Below are 18,939 nucleotides of genomic sequence, written 5' to 3'. Positions count from 1 at the left end.
TTTTTAGCCTAATATTTAAATATCTAAATATATACAAATGAAACTTAAATACAAAATTGTATATTATGTTTTTGTAACCCAACATACAAATATTGTGAAATTAATTAAAAATTAGTATATATCAAAAATATCATTGTGTTGCGAAGGTAAATAAAAAAGATATTGTGTTTTTAATTGAAACTTAAAATAAATTTCAACAAAAATGTTACTTGTTAATGTATGAAAAGCAAATAAAAAACGACAACAAATTAAGAGCATATTGTTAAATTTCCAAATACAACGCAATCTAAGACAAAAAGTAATATTGATCAAACCGAGTTTTTGATTCAACAAAACAAATAGTAAGCAATCAATTTAAATGCAAAAAAAAAAAAAAACAAACAAACAAGACAAGAAAAAACACTAAAACAATTTCAAATTGCACTTAAAGGGTTAACGAGTTAAATTGAAAGACCACATCTATTCTTTAGCCTATCCCATTAATTATGTTGTTGTTGTGTTTGATAACCAAGTTCTATGAGTAAGTTTAATTAGTATATAATGATTTTAATTGAGCGTACGACGACGAGTATACATAAATTTGTATTTTCTTTAAACTGATGTTTCTGACTAATTTTATAAACTGGATGCACTTTTGGCATACATTACCAGAAGCTAGCAAAATGTCAAAATGAAATTGAAAACGTAAACGAGATGGTTGCGTTACAATTATCCATATAAACAAAAACGAATAAAGTAATGTGTAAGAAAAAGTTAGCTTTTTTAATTCGTTTCTCATAAAAACAACTTTCGTAAAACATTTTGTTTATTAACAACTGGGAAAAAATTCAACAAATGCAAAATATTATCCTATCGTAGGGCGGGGGTATTTCTTTAGTTGCTCTGCAAAATGGAGACCGGCTCTTGCATAATCTCCTGAATCTTTGCCTCCGGAACTGGCACCCCATTCGCAAGCAGAGTGTGAACGATGCCATCATGTTTATTGCCACTTGAGCGTGCCTGTAGCACGAATTCCGTGTTCTGCAGCAGGAACTTGGTGTCTGTGCCGCCGTGAACGAAAACCGACTGTGAAATGGGCGGTAATAAAATCTATGGTTAGTATGGTATGGAAACGGATCCCTTTCCTTACCTCCTCTGTGCGCAGCTCATCGTTTACGTAGAGACTCAGCGTGTCCAGCTTGAGCATTATCCTGTATTCCTGCGACGACGCCTCCGCAGATATAGCCTCCTGTGTGTATAGCCAGAGTCGGTATTGCCGCGTCATATCCTCGGTGTACTGTTCGTGGGACTTGCCGTCGATGTAGAGGGAGTACTCGTACTTGAAACCAGGCGCTGGATCCACTCGTATGATGCAGCGTGTCTGATCGATGTGAAAGGTGTCCTCGCCAACCAGCTTGAACATCCAATCACGCCGCAGGACCTCCTTTGAGCGGCAAAAAGAGGTAAATAATCAATAGCATTATAAAATATTATTTATAATTTGAGGTCTAGGGATTCGTTTTCGTCTAAAGAGTCTGCACTTTGGTTTCTTAAGTTCATTACTCATACGCACTGTTGCCTTTAATAAAATACTATTTCTTGCAGTTTGCAAACTATATATTGTAATTTTAGTTAACAGCCAATTTGTCTTAATTGGGGTTACCCAACGTGTCAATGTTGCTCCTTTAACCTGAATTTATAACCATTCCATTCCATTCCATGGACTTAAACTGCATTTAATTTCGTTCGAGTTTAGTGTGCATTTAATGAGCTCTAAATTCAAGCTTGGTAATAAACCTCAATTAACGAAGTCTCAAACACGAGTATAAGGAACCGGAACTGTGGAATATTGCTAAAGGGCATTCCTTTACCATTTCATTTGCAATGGTTTATTTCTCAGGAAATAAAAATGACTTTTCTTGCTTCTTTATGGTTCTTTGTTTAAAAGAAACTTATGATCTAAGAAGGTTATAATTCTGAAAATTGTTTTAATACACTGAAAATATGCCTGGATTTAACAACTTTGCGAATATATTAAGCAATCATGGTCCCAACCATTATTTCTTAAACTTTTTAATATTTTTAATCAAACGATAAATGCAAAATTCTCCATTATTGTCCCAAAGCTGTTAATAAAGCATTAAGCTCACGGGGGACTCTAAAGTAATTCACTTAAAAAAGTACACGTACGTACACGACCCGTAATTAAGTTCACCTTCACAATGCAAATACTTCAACAGCTCTGGAGCCACCCATTTAACCCAACGAAGAGGTGGAAAACTTACCCGTCCATTGACCCAAATCATGCGCCGCCCACTGGTTGTGCCATGTTCCAGCTCGATGCGGTACATCTGCGCAAAAAAAAAAGAATGGGAGTGGGGTAGCAATTATCGCGAAATTTCATCAATTTAAGTTGTGGTTTTCCAAAAGAAAACACACTCGTATATACCTTGCCATTGATGGGCACACACCATTGAGCCACAATATTCTGTTTGTTATAACGCTGGTCCTCGGGTACATGATCCTGCGTCATTGTGGGCTGCGTTGAAAGATTCTCCAACCGCAATGTGGGCGAAAGAAAGGACATGGGTATACTATATAGCCTGTCGTCGATCTGGCTTTTGGCCCACAACGACAACCAATCAATAAATCCTATTAATATTTATAGAAATCGCTTTTTAAAGTGCAAGCCAACTAAATGGGTTACACAACCCCAAACCTCAAGAATATATTTAGGGAGTTCAAGGAACTCTAGTTTTGGGGTTAACTTGTTTAATCTGTGGATCTGCTTTGAATGCACTTTCCAACCTTTGTGTTTAGACTCAAAACGGGCTAGATTTTATTCCGTTTTTCTTGGTTTCACCGGGCGGCGAGAAAACCGCAAGAACCGAACCGCACGTTGTTAGCGCCAATGGCACACTAAACAACAAACCTCGTGTACAATAAGAGCCAAAAGGAACTGAACTGAAGAAAAACTAGTTGGCTGCCCGGCTGCCTTTTGGCTCTCCGGCTCAGCTCTGTGCTGTGCTGTACTGTTCCGTTATGGCCTTAGCTTTAGCCGTGCTTCTGGCCGAGAGTCGCGGTCGCGTTTGTCGGTCTGCCAAAGTGCAGAGCAAGTATACGCCGCATGGCGCCAAAACAGAGTTGATTTGTTTCCACTAGCCGTGCGTGTGGATATAAGTTTGAGTGTGTGTACAGGGAATGCCCCATTAAGAGGTACATCTATTAGTGCCACAATGAGGAATGCTAGCTGCTTGTAAAGGATGGCTATGATAAAAATATTATTGAAACAGTTTTAAGCCGCTTCCTTCTTCAAATTTCTTGAAATAAACTTTAAATTTTTTTTTTATTCTTTGGGTCACTTACTCATTACCCGTACACATATGTACAAAGCTTGTTGCAAAATTTCATTTTATAAACACTGCATACAGATTTTTTCATGTAGAAGCTATATGCTCAAGAAATGTGAATATTATTAAGAATAATATGCAATTTTTTCGAAAATTACAACTCAAAACATATTTTTAGGAAATAATTTCCAAAAATCCCTTTTATAATTATCAGTTCTTGTTCAGTCCTCACTGTATCCACTTCTCAATACCCCGCCGAGTGTCGCTCGCATAAAAATAAACTTTTGCCCCGTCAAGTATGCAATTGTTTCTGCATTGCAATTGGCCCGCCTTTCGAGTATGAGACCGAGTTTTTCGCCAATGCCTCCGGCCTCCAATTGAGCGTAAGCCAAAACAAAATAATCGTGCATACATATTTTATTCTGGATGACAATTATTTGGCCCTGGGGGATTGGACTCCACTGTGTATATGTGTGTCTTCTCTGTGTACCGCCTGCCACATGGCCAATCGTCGCAAATTTGTCGCATTTTGTTTTGTTGTCATGTTTATGGCGCAACATTTTCTGGCCATAAATACACGCCGAAAATGCTAATGACCGATTGGGTGGGTTATGTGCTGTGGGTGGCAAATGGGCGATTCTTTACCCATGCCAACAACGAACAAACGTCAAGACTTACCGCCTCCGGGTGGTATTTCAATCGACCAGAAGCGATATTGATAAATGTATTTGGGCCAGATTGGATAAGGAGTCGACACCGAAACGGGCACATCATATGTCAAATCAAGTTTCCCGGGTATCCTCGGCTCCAACCCATTCCCTCCATCTCTTCTTTGCCAAGAGTGGGTGGGTGGTAAGAAAAACATATGCCATCGCACCAACACGCGAAGGTCACTGACAAAGCGCCGTTTGAAGTCGCTTACAGTTTTAGTTGATGTTGACGCTATCAAAGGGGCAGAGTGTGGGTGGCATTTGGTTGGTAGGATGAGAATTCGACTTTCTATATATGTATGTGCTGGTGTGTAAAGTAAAAAAAAAGAATAAGCGGGGGCTTGACAACAACAAAAGCAACAACAGCACCAGATAACGAAACATTTGACAAGGACAAGGCTGCCCGCTACCCATCAACTCCCCTTTTCAGCACGAAGCCCAAGCTCCCCAAAGGCAGTGTGTTAGTGTAATTATTAGTGCCGTACAAAATAAATATGTACGTATATTCATTCATTTTTTTTGACGCTTTCCCGCGAATCCGCAGGCTTTAGAACCATGGGAGTTTTGTGATGAAAGTTGCTTACTTTAATATTACAAAATCATATTATGTCAAGTTGTTAAATACAGATAAAATCATCACTTAAAAATCTCTTTTAAATTATATATTTTTATGTATTCTTCGATTTGAAACCATAAAAAAATCAGACCTTAAAGTGACCAGAAAAGGTGGATAAAAGCATCTACCTATGACTTTCAAAAACTTTCAAAATCTCAGAGCATTGTAACGAATTTGCGTTATAATCATAATATCAATATACATACCTGCATTCTTAAACAAAAACCACTTTTTAATCTATTTTAGCCCATAGTCCTCGGTTGCGCTTTTTACGTTGACTACTTTCCAGTTGAATTTATGGACCATTCCGCTGGTTGTACACTTTTTATGCAAATATATATGGCCAAAAGTGCCGCAACAGACAACATTTGCTGGCGCTGTCGCTGATGATGTTGTAGCCAGGGGACAGGGACCAGGCATGCAGAGAATGGGTTCGTCCTGGAGGATTGGATTGCGTGCTACGATGGTGTCAGCCGACTGGCACACTACAAATGTCGCCGACAATTAATTTCCATAGATAATTGCCTGTCGATAACGACAGCAGCAAAGGCAACGGCAGCCATGGGGACATTAATCAAAGGCCCGGCTGTTGACTAGATGGTTTCTTTTTTGTTCTTGGCCCTTTTTGGCGGCTGGATAAGATTTAATCAAAAACTATGGCGAAATGACAAAGTGAAAGTTGTATTTCAGTGATTTGTGGTAACGCTCTTAAATCAAATTGAATTGGCAAAATGTGTGTGCGCTTGCTTAAGTTAGCTAGATTCGTATGTATGTGTGTGTGTGTGTGTGAGTTGTGGGGCGTGTGTTCTTCAATAATGCACATATGTATGTATGACTATATATATATATATAAACGCTATGAATATAAAAAGTGCTTAACTTTCGGATTGATTTCATGTGATTAACCAGATAAATAATAATACTGATCACAACGCCAATAGTGTGAGAATTCAGTTTGTGTTAACAGCTTGCCATTGAAAATAATGTTTGACACTTCGATTGATTGGACAATAAATATAGAGTATACGTATATGTAAATATATATATATATATGTATATAGAATTTATATATTGCTGCACCATAACAACTAACATAAACAGCAAATATCTTTTGTAATCAAGTAATTGATCTATACATATAATTTTGGGAACAAATTTGAACAACGCTGGGCGTAAAATAGGCGCTAGTTGAAGGTAATTTGTCTGATTATCGCGAGTATATATATGTAAGTGCGTATATATACCTATAATCGACGCTAATTGCACTATTTATGTTTATTATGCTGTTACATCCCACTGGCGGTCATAATAATTGTCGCACATACTGAGATATAAATGCCATTTAAATGTAATCTAAGCATCATCGTGATTATGGAGTACAGATTATTTATATATATATGTCTAGAACTCATAATTGACACAACGTATTATTGCTCGACCTAATGTTAAACTTAACTATTTACATAAGTTTCCGATTAAATACTGTTTAATTAAATCAAACTTTGACAAAATATAATTTTGATTAGATTATAAAACGACTGCTGTACAGTCAAATCATAAATGCATTTCACTTTTGAATTCAAATTTTGAGAATACTTTCTTCAGTGTTTTAACTACTAATTTTGGCCGTATTGTGGTAATATTCATCTATTGAGTAGGGAAATACTTCATCTAGGTGTAGAGAAAATGGCAGTTGGATTCATCTATCTATCTAATATGTATATGAAAAGCATGGGATCCTCTAGCTGGCGATTGTGCTCTATGACTGATCGTTTGACCGCCAGTACGGAAGGGTATTATGAACTAACTTTATGATAGGTCCAAGTGGTATTCATCCGATAGCGGCGATTTTGCTTATTGGAAAAATGCGTTAGAAAAATGCACAAAAAGTCTTCGGTCTCGGGATGGGAATCGACTTAGGTCGGTAAGCAAATGGTCCATCATTTTCTCGACAACATTATGTTCATGACCGTACCACAGTTAAGCAGCACTCTTTTGGCGTCGCTCAGGTTGGCATTGGTCAGATCGTAGCCGTCTATTTCTAGCAGTTTATCGTTAAGGTTCAGCAGGCGGGCAGCATTCGTATTCGGCGTTACGGAACTTACAAAGATGCCAACCTATAAGATAAGAAAAATGTATTGACTGCTTTCCAGTTTGACGGATTAAAAACTCACCTGATTAAGCAGCTCTGATATGTCGAAGCCAATGCTGTGCTCCCACTTCAGTGTAACCTGTTTGACTGTTGGATTTTTGTGGACGCCAAAGATCCAGGTGGACTTCTTATGACTCGCTTTGGAAGTATTGTTAGTGGCCGTGGAATTAAGCGAGTGCTGTGACATGGTGTCGTCCAGCTCTTGATCATCCTCCTCAGGATTTGGTTCTAAATTGTTGCTAATATTGTTTTGGTAGTCCAACTGATCAACTGACTCTTCGACTTCCTGAGCTCCTATCGCTGTTGTTTTGAAATTACTATTGCTGTTTAAAGCATCTTGATAGATACTTTGATCCTGCAATTGCTGCTGCTGCTTCCTCTGCCGCATGGACTCGTAGAGATTGAGGTCCTCGGGAGTTTTCTTTGTATAAACACGAGCTATGTGATAAGGTGGTGGTTCCAATCGAGGAGGTGGTACCGCCTGTTGCTGCATGGGTTGTTGCTGAAGCGGTTGCAACTCGTAGTCCTGATCCCCGTTTAAATGCGTTGTAGGAAGTGGTGTGCTGGCCTCTACATACAGCTGTTGGTAATGTGCATCATAGTTGACCAATGGCAAACCATAGTACTCCTGCGTCGGCAATGGATGCGCCATCTGCTGCGGCTGCTGATAGACTCCGTAGATGTGTGTCGTTTCGGGCGCTATGCCGTATATTGCACTTGCTGTGGCTTGGTCCACAACATCTTGGTTGGCATTGCTGCTATCACAGTGAACTTGGCCGTTGGCCACCACACGTGCCTCCCTTACCTCGCTGGCATTAGCCGATGTGGTTGCCGCTTGAGCCTGCCTCACATATTTGGCCATCTGGCGCAGCTCCTTTGGATACGGCGTGGGTGAACGCATCAGCCGCACGGATCCGGCCATCTGGTCGGGCGTTGGAGTCGGAGGAGCGGCAACAAAGTTGGGATAACTAGGCGCTGGCTGTGGTTTGGCATTACTCAAAATGGTAGCCTCCTCGGCGAAGCAGATCCTTCTGGAAGGACTTACATGGGGCTGCTGCTGGTTGGCGTATACGAACTCGTACTGCTCCTGGGCTTGCTGTTGGGCCTGTATACTGTTCATCTTGAATGTGACTTGCGGTAGCATAAAGCACGTCAACTGGGTCTTTGTACTTGCATCCAGATACTGCAGGGGCACCAACGGTTGAGATTGGTTGTCGCTTAGCCACATCGAAGTGAGATTCACCAGGTTTAACATCGAAACGGGCAGAGCGTTAATATAGTTATTGACCACATTAAGTACCTTCATCTTGCCCAGGTTACCAATATTCTGTGGCAGGGCAGACAACTGATTATTTGCCACGCTAAGCACACTTAGCTGTTGACAGCTGCACAGTTCATCCGGCAATTGGCGCAGTTGATTATCATCGGCAAATAGAAAACGCAGGCTACGCAGCATCCCAATAGTGCTTGGAAGGCGTATTAGCTTGTTGTGGCTCAGGACCAGTTCCTCAAGCTGTTCCAAATAGCTTATGCTGTCGGGCAGCTCCGTCAAGCCGTTTGACTCGCACTTGAATGTCACCAGGGATTTGAGCATTCCCACGCTGAAGGGAAAGGCCTCCAAACTGTTGGAACATATTGACAGAACTTCCACGTTTCGCCAGTTGCTCACTTCGCTTGGAAGAGTGTCCAAAAGGTTGCCATTGGCCTCGAAGTGCTGCAGTTCTCGTAGTTTGCCAATGTTGGCCGAAACACGGCGTATCTGATTAAAATCAATCCACAGTTCTCGCAGGGACTTAAGCTCGCCAACAACTTCGGGCTGGTGAAAATTAAAAAAGTTAATAGGGTTCTTAAAGGATTAAAGCGTTATACAAGATGTGATTGCGTTGTATTGGTTACTTGATAACATTTAGGGGTTTAGCTTTAGCTTTAAGCTTTTTTTTTTACATCCCTTTATCAGATCTTGTAAATAGGCTTTGTTTTTCTCACCAGCTCTGTAAACTCATTGCCACCAATATCCAGTCTCTGTAGATTGACCAAACGCACCATAGACTTGGGAAGCGTGATAAGATTGTTCAGTCGCAGCTCTAGAATTCTCAGATTTACTAATCTGCCAAAGTTCGCCGGCAAAAATTCCAGATAGGTCTCGTTTAGTAGCAGCTCTTGCAGTGAAATTAGCGAGGTAATGGCATCGGGAAGACGTTGTAGACTGTTGCAGCTTAGATCGAGGTGGGTTAAGTGCTTGCAGGCCTTAATCTCCTCGGGCACATTGACAATTACTAATGGGAAAAGTTGAATTATAATAAAGGTCGATGAAATAAGAACGAGTTCTCACGATTTCGGTTGAGATCCAGATGCTGCAGCTGTCGTAGACTGCCAATGGCCTGCGGAATGCTTTCCAGATTGTTGCTATTCACATGAAGCACCCTTAATCCCTGGCAATAAAACAATTGCGGTGGCAGAGCTTGCAACTGGAAGATAATAAAATGTAAATAAAGTGATCAAGATAAGCCCAATAAGAACTAACTCTTGTTGTGCTCAAATAAAGCTCTTCCAGGGTTCGTTCGTGCTGCCAAACTTCTGGGAAATCGGTCAAAGGGGTATTACTATAGTCCAGCTTGTCGATCACCTCCTCGCGCTTAAATTTGAAGCAGGGGAAGCATTTGCTCAGCAGCGGCATCTTTGGATTATGTTTATTGCTTTTCGTTTGTTAATTAAGGCACAATTGTGGCTGCTGTAATGTATGTATAAATGTACATTTTATCCGGATTTGGTTTGGGGTTGGGCCGCTCCACTCACCTGTGATTCATCGCCTCCGATGGAAGGCTATTGTTGGTCCTGCTTCATTACATTCCATGTCCATTGGCATTTTTGGGCTTGTTATTGTTCTGCCCACCAACACTAACACGCACAGGCACACTCACCCACACTCGCATACACACACAAACGCGAGACTTGACAAGTCTCTCTTTTCGCTTTATCAGGCATTTACTATCAATATGATGATTATTTCATTATTTATTTAACCACTTCACACCAATGCCTATTGAGTGATGTTTACTTTGGCCATTTAATTGCGTTTTATTTAATGTTTTTTGCTTTGAAAACGACAAGTTGCTTGCAGGTGTTAGTGTTGGTAAATGCCGAACGCGCTAGTGATGGCAGAAATGAGAGCATCGAGTAGCTATCGATTGTTTGCTTATACTTTATAAATCATATAGGAACATTTAAAACAATGAAATATAATTATTTTATTATTTTGGAACATTTCTGATATTGATAAACGAATGCTTTATTTATGTTGTTTATTTAAACACAACATGCATCTATCGATTAATGAACCTTATCGATAATATTTTGAACTGAAATTCAAACTTGATAATTGAAAATTTGAGAGATAGGTGGCGCTAATGAGCAACCGTTTCTTTTCAAAAAGGGCAAAATAAACGTTAGAAAAACATGGCTGACACGATTCCACATTTGTGTGAAAAACGCTTTACCCTTCGCTAATGAATATTTACTCTACACTTCCTGGCTGCGATTGCGCTTGGGTAAACTTTGCGCCTGTCGTGCTGTCGCAACTGTTGATAACGGCATATTGCTAACTTGGCAATAAAACAAATACTCAATAAGGGAAATCAACCGTTTTTGAAGTTTCAAAGTTCAAATGGGTTAATGCGAATTCCGGTCAAAAACAACCAATTAAAGCTTAGCTCACACTGTCTCCAGACTTTGACTTTAAGTGTCGTCAGGTTTCGTGTGTTTCGATGGTGTGAAAATTATTCAAATAACGGCCTTTTTAAGTTTTTTTCCCCTCCTTGATTTTTGTTGAGTTTTTTTGTTGTATTACCGCGACGTCGTCGGTGGAGCATTGACGAATTTACACTTCAAACAATTGTTAAACTGTACAGCATAGTGCAAATAAGTACGTAATAAACAATGTGCTTGTTGCCGCTGCCATTTGCAAGAGAAAAGTTGTGCGGCTGCGGATAGACTCAGTTTCGGTTTCAAAGTTGTCCGCTGCAGTTGGATCGGTAGTATCGGTTGATGTGAGTGTATCAATATTCAAATCTTGCTGCATTATCTGTGCAAATCGGGTTAAGTCAATAGAGGAATGCGTATTCGCAGTGATATTCAAATATTAAACATGCAGTGTCGGAAATAAAGTTGCATCATCACCAATTAAAATTAAGTTTGTTTTTTGAAGAATTCTCGAAAACGGTTTTGAGGTACTAGTGTGATCCTTTTGGTTCGTAAAAAAATGGTTTTAAAATTAATAAGACAAACAAAAACACTTTCTAATTTTAAGGATTCTTAAGAGCTTTAGTTAACAAAGCTCAAAGAATAGAAAATTCATTTGTCAAAACGTATTTCCTCAATCCAAAGTCATTTTTCCGGTTAAAGAAAGCTCAAGGAATGGTTTACCTACAAATTGCAGTTTAATTTGAATTAATTGAAGGTTGTATTTAAAGTCTTGTCTGAATTGCTTCTATTGAATAATGGTGTTTGTTTCGCACTTTTAATTGTAAATTTAGAAATGCCTATTCTGAAGGTTCTAAAAGGAAATCCCATCTTAGATTTGCTTTAAAAATTAACAAACATCTGTTAGGCTTTCACGGCTAATTAAGGGTGTTTGAGTTAATTTGTTTAAAGAGCCTATTGCCTGATAATAGTAAAAGTTATTTACAGGTCAGTGGGGTGCATTGCTCAAATGATATCCTTTTACAATCGTTATTTCCCCATTACCAATATTTATGACACAATTCTCATAGGACGATTACGATTTAAAACACCTGCCGACAGAGGCGTAGGGTGGATTTTATTAAAGGGGGTCCTTAAGTTAACCGAACTAAAGAAATTCTTAATCTTAATTCGGTCTTTTAACCACAACATGAATAAAAATGAGGGCAACTTGAATGTCCTGTACCCCTTAGTACCGCTGTGATTTGTCATTTTGATGCGGCTCATCATTAAAAAATCGTGTATGACTCACACTATCGCACGCACCAAAATACACAGATAAGCGAGAGAGTCGGAAAAAGGGGAAGGGTGAGGGAAAATACCACCCCTTAAAAAGCCAACCGCCACCCCCTACACTGTACTCTCTTCCTCGTGGGAGTATTTTCACCCCCTGAGCGAAACGGTTATGGTGAGACGGTTTTATTCAATCATTTTTTATTTGTCGGCAACTTCTGTACTTCATTCTACTGATGGACGTCCTTAAAATCGAGGTGGAAATGTTACTTCTTCTTGCCTTTGCCCTTCTTGGCAGCCTTAGCTTCCTTGGCAGCTGGTTCTACATTTCCAGTCGATCCGGAATTCGCAGGATCAGCGTTGGGTTTTGCCGCAGCAGGAGCCGCAGCTCCCTTCTTGGAACCCTTGGTCGAATCCTTCTTTGCAGGCATTCTAAAGAGAAGAATAATTTAGATCATTTTAAATTTAGATACCGAAAACTAATAACAAAAGTTGTTCACTAACCTAACAAGAATTTTGAACAAACCACAAAGATTTTAACTCGAATCGAACACGAAGTTAATTCCTTGAATTTCCGGTACAAAGTAATTTTATAGAAGAATCTCAACTTTCATTTCCAAAGCAAAAGTCAAGGCCTACTTTTGGATTTGATAAAAAACTAAAATTTAAATTTTAACCGTTTCGCGAATCGGTTAATAAATCGCGCCTGTTTGGGGGCGGACTCTTTTTGTTACTCTCAGTAGTTCTTCTGCTCTCTGTATCTCACTCGCTCTCCGTCCGTGGTCTCATTATTCCGATTCCCGTGCAGTTGAGGAAACGAAAGCCAAGTGCGCGCACGACAGGCCGCATAATTTTCTAGTGCAATTTCTATTTAAGTAATTTTAGTTTTTTAGCACAACGTGATTTCTTACTAGCTTAAGGAATTCCCATTCATAAGTAGCTAAAACGAATACCAAAGAAAAAAGCAGTCCTAACCATTCAGCAGGCCAAGCTTTTTCCGACACCACCAACAAAAAAAGGAATCCCAACAATTATCGATTTTGTGCCCATGTGAAAGCGTTTAAAAAGTGTCTGCAATTTCCTAGGAAAAGTCCTTTTTTTATACTCAACTAAACCAAGTGCAAGGTAATTGGCGATATAATGGCAGCCAAGCGGAATGCAGTGACCACGGAAGCTCCGGAATCGTCGGCGCCCGGCGAAGGTACCGCCCTTGCCCTGGACTCCCGCCTCTCAAAAAGAGTGGAGAGCGTCATCCCCAAGAAGCGGTGAGTGAGTCTAAGAGTAAATGAAATGTGCAAATTATGCGGTGTTCACACTGGCAACATTCAAGTTCAAAAGGAAAATATAGAAGTTAATAATTACATCCTTTTTTAAAATAGTTAAAGAAAACGTTGACAAACTTTATTATCTCATATAAGTTATTATTTCAAAATAATTATACATTTTTGCTTCAACTACTTTCAAAAGTAGTAAAAACGAAATTAATAGGTAAAGGGTTATATTTTGACTTAATTTATTGAGCAGTTATAATAAAAGTTGAACTTTTTGAACTCATAATTATTTGTGCGCTATCATAATTTTGACAATTCAGTTTGTTACCCCCATTTACCATAAGTTCGATAATGCAGTTCGTTACCCCCCTTTAGTGCATATCCTAAAGTCAACTTACTAATTGTTTGCCAATTTATATTCCCAAACACAGTCATGAAGCTCTCAAGTGGTTCGGATGGGGCTATAACGATTCGCAGTTTTATGGCCAAGATGGTGTCATCTGTTTTCGTGGTGAAAGGTGAGTGTTTCTTATAAATTTTTGAGTATTAAAACAATATATAAATAATATCCTCCATAGGTATCCCCTTGGTGGCTGCGAGCTGCCCAGCTTCACCAAGTGGGTGGAGAAAAAGTTTGACTTGCGAGTGGATCCCACCAAGCCGTATCCTCAGTTGCCGCGATCGTATCCTCGACCAGTGGAGAATGCCCCATTCCTACACGAACTAAAGGGTACTACAAAAGTGGATTTCTCACTGGAGGGGATTGATCGGCTGGTGCGGTGTCATGGACAGACCCTTAACGATATATACAGTTTGTGGCACCACAAGTTCCGGAGGATTCCCGATGTGGTGGTGTGGCCACGATGTCATGATGAAGTAGTTCAGTTGGTGCGGCTGGCCCACAAGCATAATGTGATGCTGGTGCCTTTTGGTGGAGGAACAAGTGTATCGGGAGCAATTACCTGTCCCCAGAACGAAAGTCGGATGATCTGCGCTTTGGACACCTCTCAGATGAACCGACTGCTGTGGTTAAATCGGGAGAATCTCACCGTGTGCTTTGAATCCGGCATTGTGGGTCAGGATTTGGAGAGAGTGTTAAGGAGCGAGGGTCTCACAGTTGGCCATGAACCAGATTCCTATGAGTTCAGCACCCTGGGAGGATGGGTGGCCACCCGGGCATCTGGCATGAAGAAGAACGTCTACGGGAATATAGAAGATCTGGTGGTGAGAGTGCGGATGGTAACACCTTCGGGAACTTTAGAACGGGAATGCAGTGCACCGCGTGTGAGTTGTGGACCGGACTTTAACCACGTCATCATGGGCTCCGAGGGCACGTTAGGAGTAATCACCGAAGTAGTTCTCAAAGTTCGCCCCTTGCCAAAGGTTAGGCGTTATGGATCCCTAGCCTTTCCCAACTTTGAGCAAGGAGTACTCTTCATGCGTGAAGTGGCCAGGAGGAGATGCCAACCCGCCTCTGTCCGTTTGATGGACAATGAACAGTTTATGTTTGGCCAGGCCTTAAAGCCGGAGAAGTCCTGGTGGGCTAGTGTGGTGGATGGAATGAAGCAGCGCTACGTTACCTCCTGGAAGGGCATTGATCTCAATCAGATCTGTGCGGCCACCTTGCTTTTCGAGGGCGATTTAAAGGATGTTCAGCGGCAGGAAGCGCTCATCTATGAGATTGCCGACAAGTTCCAGGGATTTCCAGCGGGCGGACAAAACGGGGAACGCGGCTATATACTCACCTTTGTGATTGCTTATATAAGGGTAAGATTTTTCATTTTTATTCGTTATATGAAAGGTTTAAAAGTGAAGATCAACATCTTCACTCTTATGACAAGGTGTTATTTCCTGTTTTGAGACTTTGTTTGTCTGATTTTATATAATACCTTTAGGCATTGATTCTGTTTGCTTAAAGATTCTAATACGTGTTGTATTGAAATAAACAAATAATATCATATATCATATAACTTGGTGATAATGCCTCCTAGTCTGACATCTCTTTATCATATATAATTTTGCCATAATTCACCTAATGTAATGAAGTTAGAATAATTACCAAACATGTCATTTATAAAGATAACTTAATCGCAGTTTTATGATGAATTCAGATGAATCAGTAATGAAATATGTTTTATATTAAATATTCTTGTATATATTCTATATCCACAGGACTTTGGTCTGCATCAGGGAATTGTGGCTGAGTCCTTCGAGACCTCTGTGCCTTGGGATCGTTGCAGCCTGCTTTGTCGCTCTGTAAAGCAACGAGTTGTCTCTGTAAGTTTTGTAACTTAATTATATTTTGTAACAACTATTAACTTTCCATTTTTATAGGAGTGCCACCGGCGTAGCATTAACTATTACACGATTTCGTGTAGAGTCACACAAACCTATGATGCCGGTGCCTGCATCTACTTTTACTTTGGATTCCGCAGTACGGATGTCTCAGATCCCGTGGAGCTGTTCGAGGCCATTGAGCACAGTGCTCGGGATGAGATCTTGTCATGCGGTGGATCCTTGTCCCATCACCATGGCGTTGGAAAAATTCGAAGTCATTGGTATCGCAATGCTGTCACCGATACAGGCAGTTCACTGTACTCGGCTGCCAAACGGCATCTCGACCCAAAGAATATCTTTGCTTTGGGTAATCTCCTGCCGATAGAGGAGGTTCCTGCAAAGACAGAGGTTCCAGCATCGACACCACCAAAGGCCAAACTGTAGAGGGTAGCCCACTTAGTTCATTTACTAGTCTTAGTCACTTTAATGATTTCCTAGTCGCTCTTGGGGGTTCGGGTCTCCAGTTCTTTTGTAGCGGGCTCATGTTTTCTATGGGTTTTGATAAATAAATGGAATATTTATAAGTCATATTCGGAATTTGATTTTTGATTGGTATAAGGGGGTTATAGGATATAAAAAGCTCCTTATAAGACCATCATCTGACATAAACTCGGAGCTACATTTCTCCCTGTGCAACCATAGACAACAGAATTGTATGTGCGTGTTCCGGCTGCAGACCAAATGCGAAATGCTGATCATTGTCTTCTCATCTGCTCATCGAAGTCATTTGCGGCTTGATGGCGCACCGTGCCGTCCAAGAAAAGAGCCAACATCGAAGATCCAAGCGCCCAGAGCCGAGAGATCAAATGTCATCAAGTTGTCAACTTCGTTAGCATGCCACAAGGCAGCGATCGAGCTGGGCTTGAAGATCTTTCTTGGCCTGGATGGTGAAGCGGATGCACTGAGATAAATTTGTATACTTTTACAGTGTTTATTCTTAAAATATCCAAAAGGAACATAAAATTCAGAAGGAATAGATTTCAAATCTATTAAAAGGTGACTAAAAGTAAGCTTTGCGAAAACCAGATATTTTGGAAAATAATTTTCAGAATAAGAAATAGAAAACATAAACTGAAGTTACAAAAGTCGAAAGTTACAATCGATTTTTTGTTTTAAGTCAGGTAAAAAGCGGCTTTAAGGCTTACTTTCCAATTACCAATTACTTTGTATTTGTCTTTTTTTTTCTGTGTGCAAATAAATAGGGGAATGAGGCAACTCCGGCGGCTTATTGATGGTCGAGGAGAAGTCGTCGACTTGGCCTGTCTTGTTACCCTGGCAATGGATACTATATGCTATATGGTACATACCCCCCGAGTGTGCATTTCGGCCTGGCTAACACACACACACACTCACATATGCAGCCTATAAATAAAGATTACAATCAGCAAAAGTGAGCAGAAGAGAAGTCCGTCTAAGCCACGGCATGCCGCCTGGAAATTGTCAGCAATTAACCCGCGGGTCAGTCCCGGAAAACGCTGGCAGTCCTGCGTCCAGACCCTGTGATTTATGCCACAGAGCAGCCTCCCAGCCCAAAAACCCACAATCAAGGCCGGCGGAGAGCGGAGCCTTACAGTCCTGACACGTTTGCCAGGCGAAAAACAAAAAAAAAATAAGAGAAAAGATGGAATGCTTATCTACCTGAGGGAGATGGACATAACTCATTTGCATTGAATGAAAAGAAGAAATGATGGAGAGGATGAGGGGAGTGTCCTGAGGGGCCTTAAGATTATTAGGGTAAGGAAAATAAGAAGTAGGCGTAACTAAACATTAGACCATCAGCACGTACACTCTTCTTAGAGAGAACAAAAGGATTTCTTATTTGTAGAGTAAAAGATGAAAGATAGGAACATGATCGAGAACAAAGACTATATATTTCTTAAGAATATTTTTTATTATATATAAATACTTTTAAATATGATTAGGTTATTTTATATCTTGAGGAGACCAAGTATGGCCTTTATTTATTCAAATATAAACTTAAATATTCATGTTGGTTAACGGTTTCAGTAAAATCAATCTAAATGACATTTAAAAGCTGTTTTAAGCATTTTATTTCTTATATATTATTACCAGTTATCCTTAATTTATGATTATCGATTATATGCTTTGCTATTTTTTTCATTAAACCTTGTTTATTCGGCCTCGTTTCCAAACAGTAGGATATCATTTCCCCTAAAGACGAAAACTAAAACAAACCCAAATGCTAGCAACATGTTTCTTATAAACAATGTTGCAGCAACATACTGCTGCTCCCTCGTCTGCTGCGTTTAAGCCAGTTAACCCATTGAAGCCTGCCCATTCGAATGCTCTGCCGGCGTTTTGGTCTTACCTGGGCTTCGTTAACGAATGGATTCGCACCTGGCGTTCAGTTGCGAGCAGCGCGGCCGTCGGACAACAACGAAAAAATTGGCGACGCGATTTGAATTTTAGTTGATATTTATTCTTGTTAGAACGCTGCGTTTGGCAACACGGAAAGATCTCGGATCGGGAGAGCCATATATCGCCATATATACATATTTGTATACAAATAGGAGAGAGGCGAGAGAGTGTAAGATCTGGCCGGGATTTAATTTTTCCCGGCAGCTGCTGCAACTTCGGTTGCAGTTGCAGTTCGTACGCGTCGCTTGCAACATCGTCTCGCGCATTTCGACTTCAAATCCAAAATCCCAAATCCAAAAATTCCAATTTCGTTTTTCTCGTTTTTTGCTTTTGTGGGAAAATGCGACAAATTATCCGGCTTCGAGTATTTTTTGTCGTTCATTAAAAAAAAAAAACGTTTTGTCGCTTGTAATTGAGCGGCAGTTGCTTTTGTTTTGCCTTTAAAAGAGCATTAAAACAGTGAAACAGGTGCGTGAACCGAAAACAAGTTGTTACCACAAAAAAAACCAAACGAAACGAAGCATAACTTAACTTGTATAAAATCATTAAAAGTGCATTAGACAACCTGCCCCCGAGGCGGAAATTCTAAGGCCTTTCTCATCCGTCCAGCCGCCAACCCGTCACTCAGTCACTCATTCAGTTTGTCAGTTTTAATGCACCTGCAATGACTGGTTAAAATAGGAATAAAAAAATATAAGAAGTATTTGTTGAGAGATGCCCCTTAATGCTTTGCGGACCTCGTAGCCATTAAAGAAGGAAACAATTTCGCACTAAAAAACCAACCCACGTCGTCGGGTGGCCAAAGTGCTTTATAAGACCAACAACCCATAAAGTGATCTCAAAAAAGTCAGCTAAGCGAAATATACACACGCACCTTCATATACTATATGGATAATCATAAAATTCTGGCAAAAAGGCATTTGGTTTTTGGTTTTTGGTCAGTTGGAGTTATCTTATGTATATATACATTTTAGCAGCTGCAACGCCAACGCTAAATTCTCAACTGCGATATTTTGTTTATGAGTTCTGCCAGTTTTGCGTGGGTTGCTTGGGAATAACTTCAGATCTTAGTGCCTAGTGTTAGCCTTGGAATTCCTCGTTAGATTAACATTTTTTTGGCTCTCTTGGAGTGTTTTATGGAGATTTTTAAAAGCAGATTGGGATAGCCTATAAA

The 18,939-nt window shown here is 40.2% G+C and overlaps 4 protein-coding genes and 1 long non-coding RNA gene across 11 annotated transcripts in view; 2 read left to right on the top strand and 3 right to left on the bottom strand.

Moving 5' to 3' along the window:
- Nucleotides 1-736: 736 nt before the first annotated feature.
- Nucleotides 737-4,818, bottom strand: LOC108106389 (fas apoptotic inhibitory molecule 1). 2 transcript variants are annotated; one of them, XM_017213395.2, is made up of 5 exons: nt 2,699-4,818; nt 2,429-2,631; nt 2,265-2,330; nt 1,130-1,423; nt 737-1,065 (listed from the first exon to the last, which is right to left on the bottom strand). In XM_017213395.2, the coding sequence occupies exons 2-5, from the start codon at nt 2,564-2,566 to the stop codon at nt 874-876; spliced, it is 690 nt and encodes a 229-aa protein (XP_017068884.1). In that variant the 5' UTR covers nt 2,567-2,631; nt 2,699-4,818; the 3' UTR covers nt 737-873. The 2 variants fall into 2 exon arrangements, with proteins under 2 accessions (XP_017068884.1, XP_041675571.1); XM_041819637.1 differs by having other exon boundaries at nt 2,429-4,818.
- A 99-nt stretch (nt 4,819-4,917) lies between these two features.
- Nucleotides 4,918-9,945, bottom strand: LOC108106384 (protein lap1). Of its 2 annotated transcripts, XR_005993972.1 has the most exons (7): nt 9,604-9,945; nt 9,332-9,538; nt 9,140-9,275; nt 8,794-9,083; nt 6,830-8,623; nt 6,464-6,772; nt 4,918-5,309 (listed from the first exon to the last, which is right to left on the bottom strand). XR_005993972.1 is itself a non-coding variant. In XM_017213390.1 (6 exons), the coding sequence occupies exons 2-6, from the start codon at nt 9,482-9,484 to the stop codon at nt 6,596-6,598; spliced, it is 2,550 nt and encodes an 849-aa protein (XP_017068879.1). In that variant the 5' UTR covers nt 9,485-9,538; nt 9,604-9,945; the 3' UTR covers nt 5,318-6,595. The 2 variants fall into 2 exon arrangements, 1 of the variants encoding a protein (XP_017068879.1); XM_017213390.1 differs by lacking the exon at nt 4,918-5,309 and having other exon boundaries at nt 5,318-6,772.
- Nucleotides 9,946-10,808: 863 nt separating this feature from the next.
- Nucleotides 10,809-15,914, top strand: LOC108106737 (alkyldihydroxyacetonephosphate synthase). Of its 3 annotated transcripts, none has more exons than XM_017213973.2 (6): nt 10,809-11,033; nt 12,864-13,043; nt 13,481-13,567; nt 13,628-14,816; nt 15,222-15,326; nt 15,384-15,914. In XM_017213973.2, the coding sequence occupies exons 2-6, from the start codon at nt 12,919-12,921 to the stop codon at nt 15,768-15,770; spliced, it is 1,893 nt and encodes a 630-aa protein (XP_017069462.1). In that variant the 5' UTR covers nt 10,809-11,033; nt 12,864-12,918; the 3' UTR covers nt 15,771-15,914. The 3 variants fall into 3 exon arrangements, with proteins under 3 accessions (XP_017069462.1, XP_017069463.1, XP_041675631.1); XM_017213974.2 differs by having other exon boundaries at nt 10,837-10,853; XM_041819697.1 differs by lacking the exon at nt 10,809-11,033 and adding an exon at nt 11,038-11,053.
- On the bottom strand, nt 11,963-12,922 carry LOC108106738. Its single transcript, XR_001772408.2, has 2 exons — nt 12,283-12,922; nt 11,963-12,210 (listed from the first exon to the last, which is right to left on the bottom strand). It is a non-coding gene; the product is annotated as an uncharacterized LOC108106738 (long non-coding RNA).
- Nucleotides 15,915-17,756: 1,842 nt separating the features above from the next.
- LOC108106539 (KN motif and ankyrin repeat domain-containing protein 1) overlaps nt 17,757-18,939 on the top strand; it is a 28,140-nt gene continuing 26,957 nt past the window's right edge. For 2 of the 3 annotated variants that reach the window (XM_017213688.2, XM_017213689.2), the window contains exon 1: nt 17,952-18,233. The gene's annotated coding sequence lies outside the window, so the exon portion shown is untranslated. The other variant, XM_017213690.2, reaches the window with a different exon arrangement.

Source organism: Drosophila eugracilis, unplaced genomic scaffold, assembly GCF_018153835.1.
Source record: "Drosophila eugracilis isolate 14026-0451.02 unplaced genomic scaffold, ASM1815383v1 contig_90, whole genome shotgun sequence".
NCBI classification, from domain to species: domain Eukaryota; kingdom Metazoa; phylum Arthropoda; class Insecta; order Diptera; family Drosophilidae; genus Drosophila; species Drosophila eugracilis.
The sequence above is the reverse complement of the archived record's forward strand: the minus strand, read 5'-3'. Positions and strand labels throughout refer to the sequence as shown.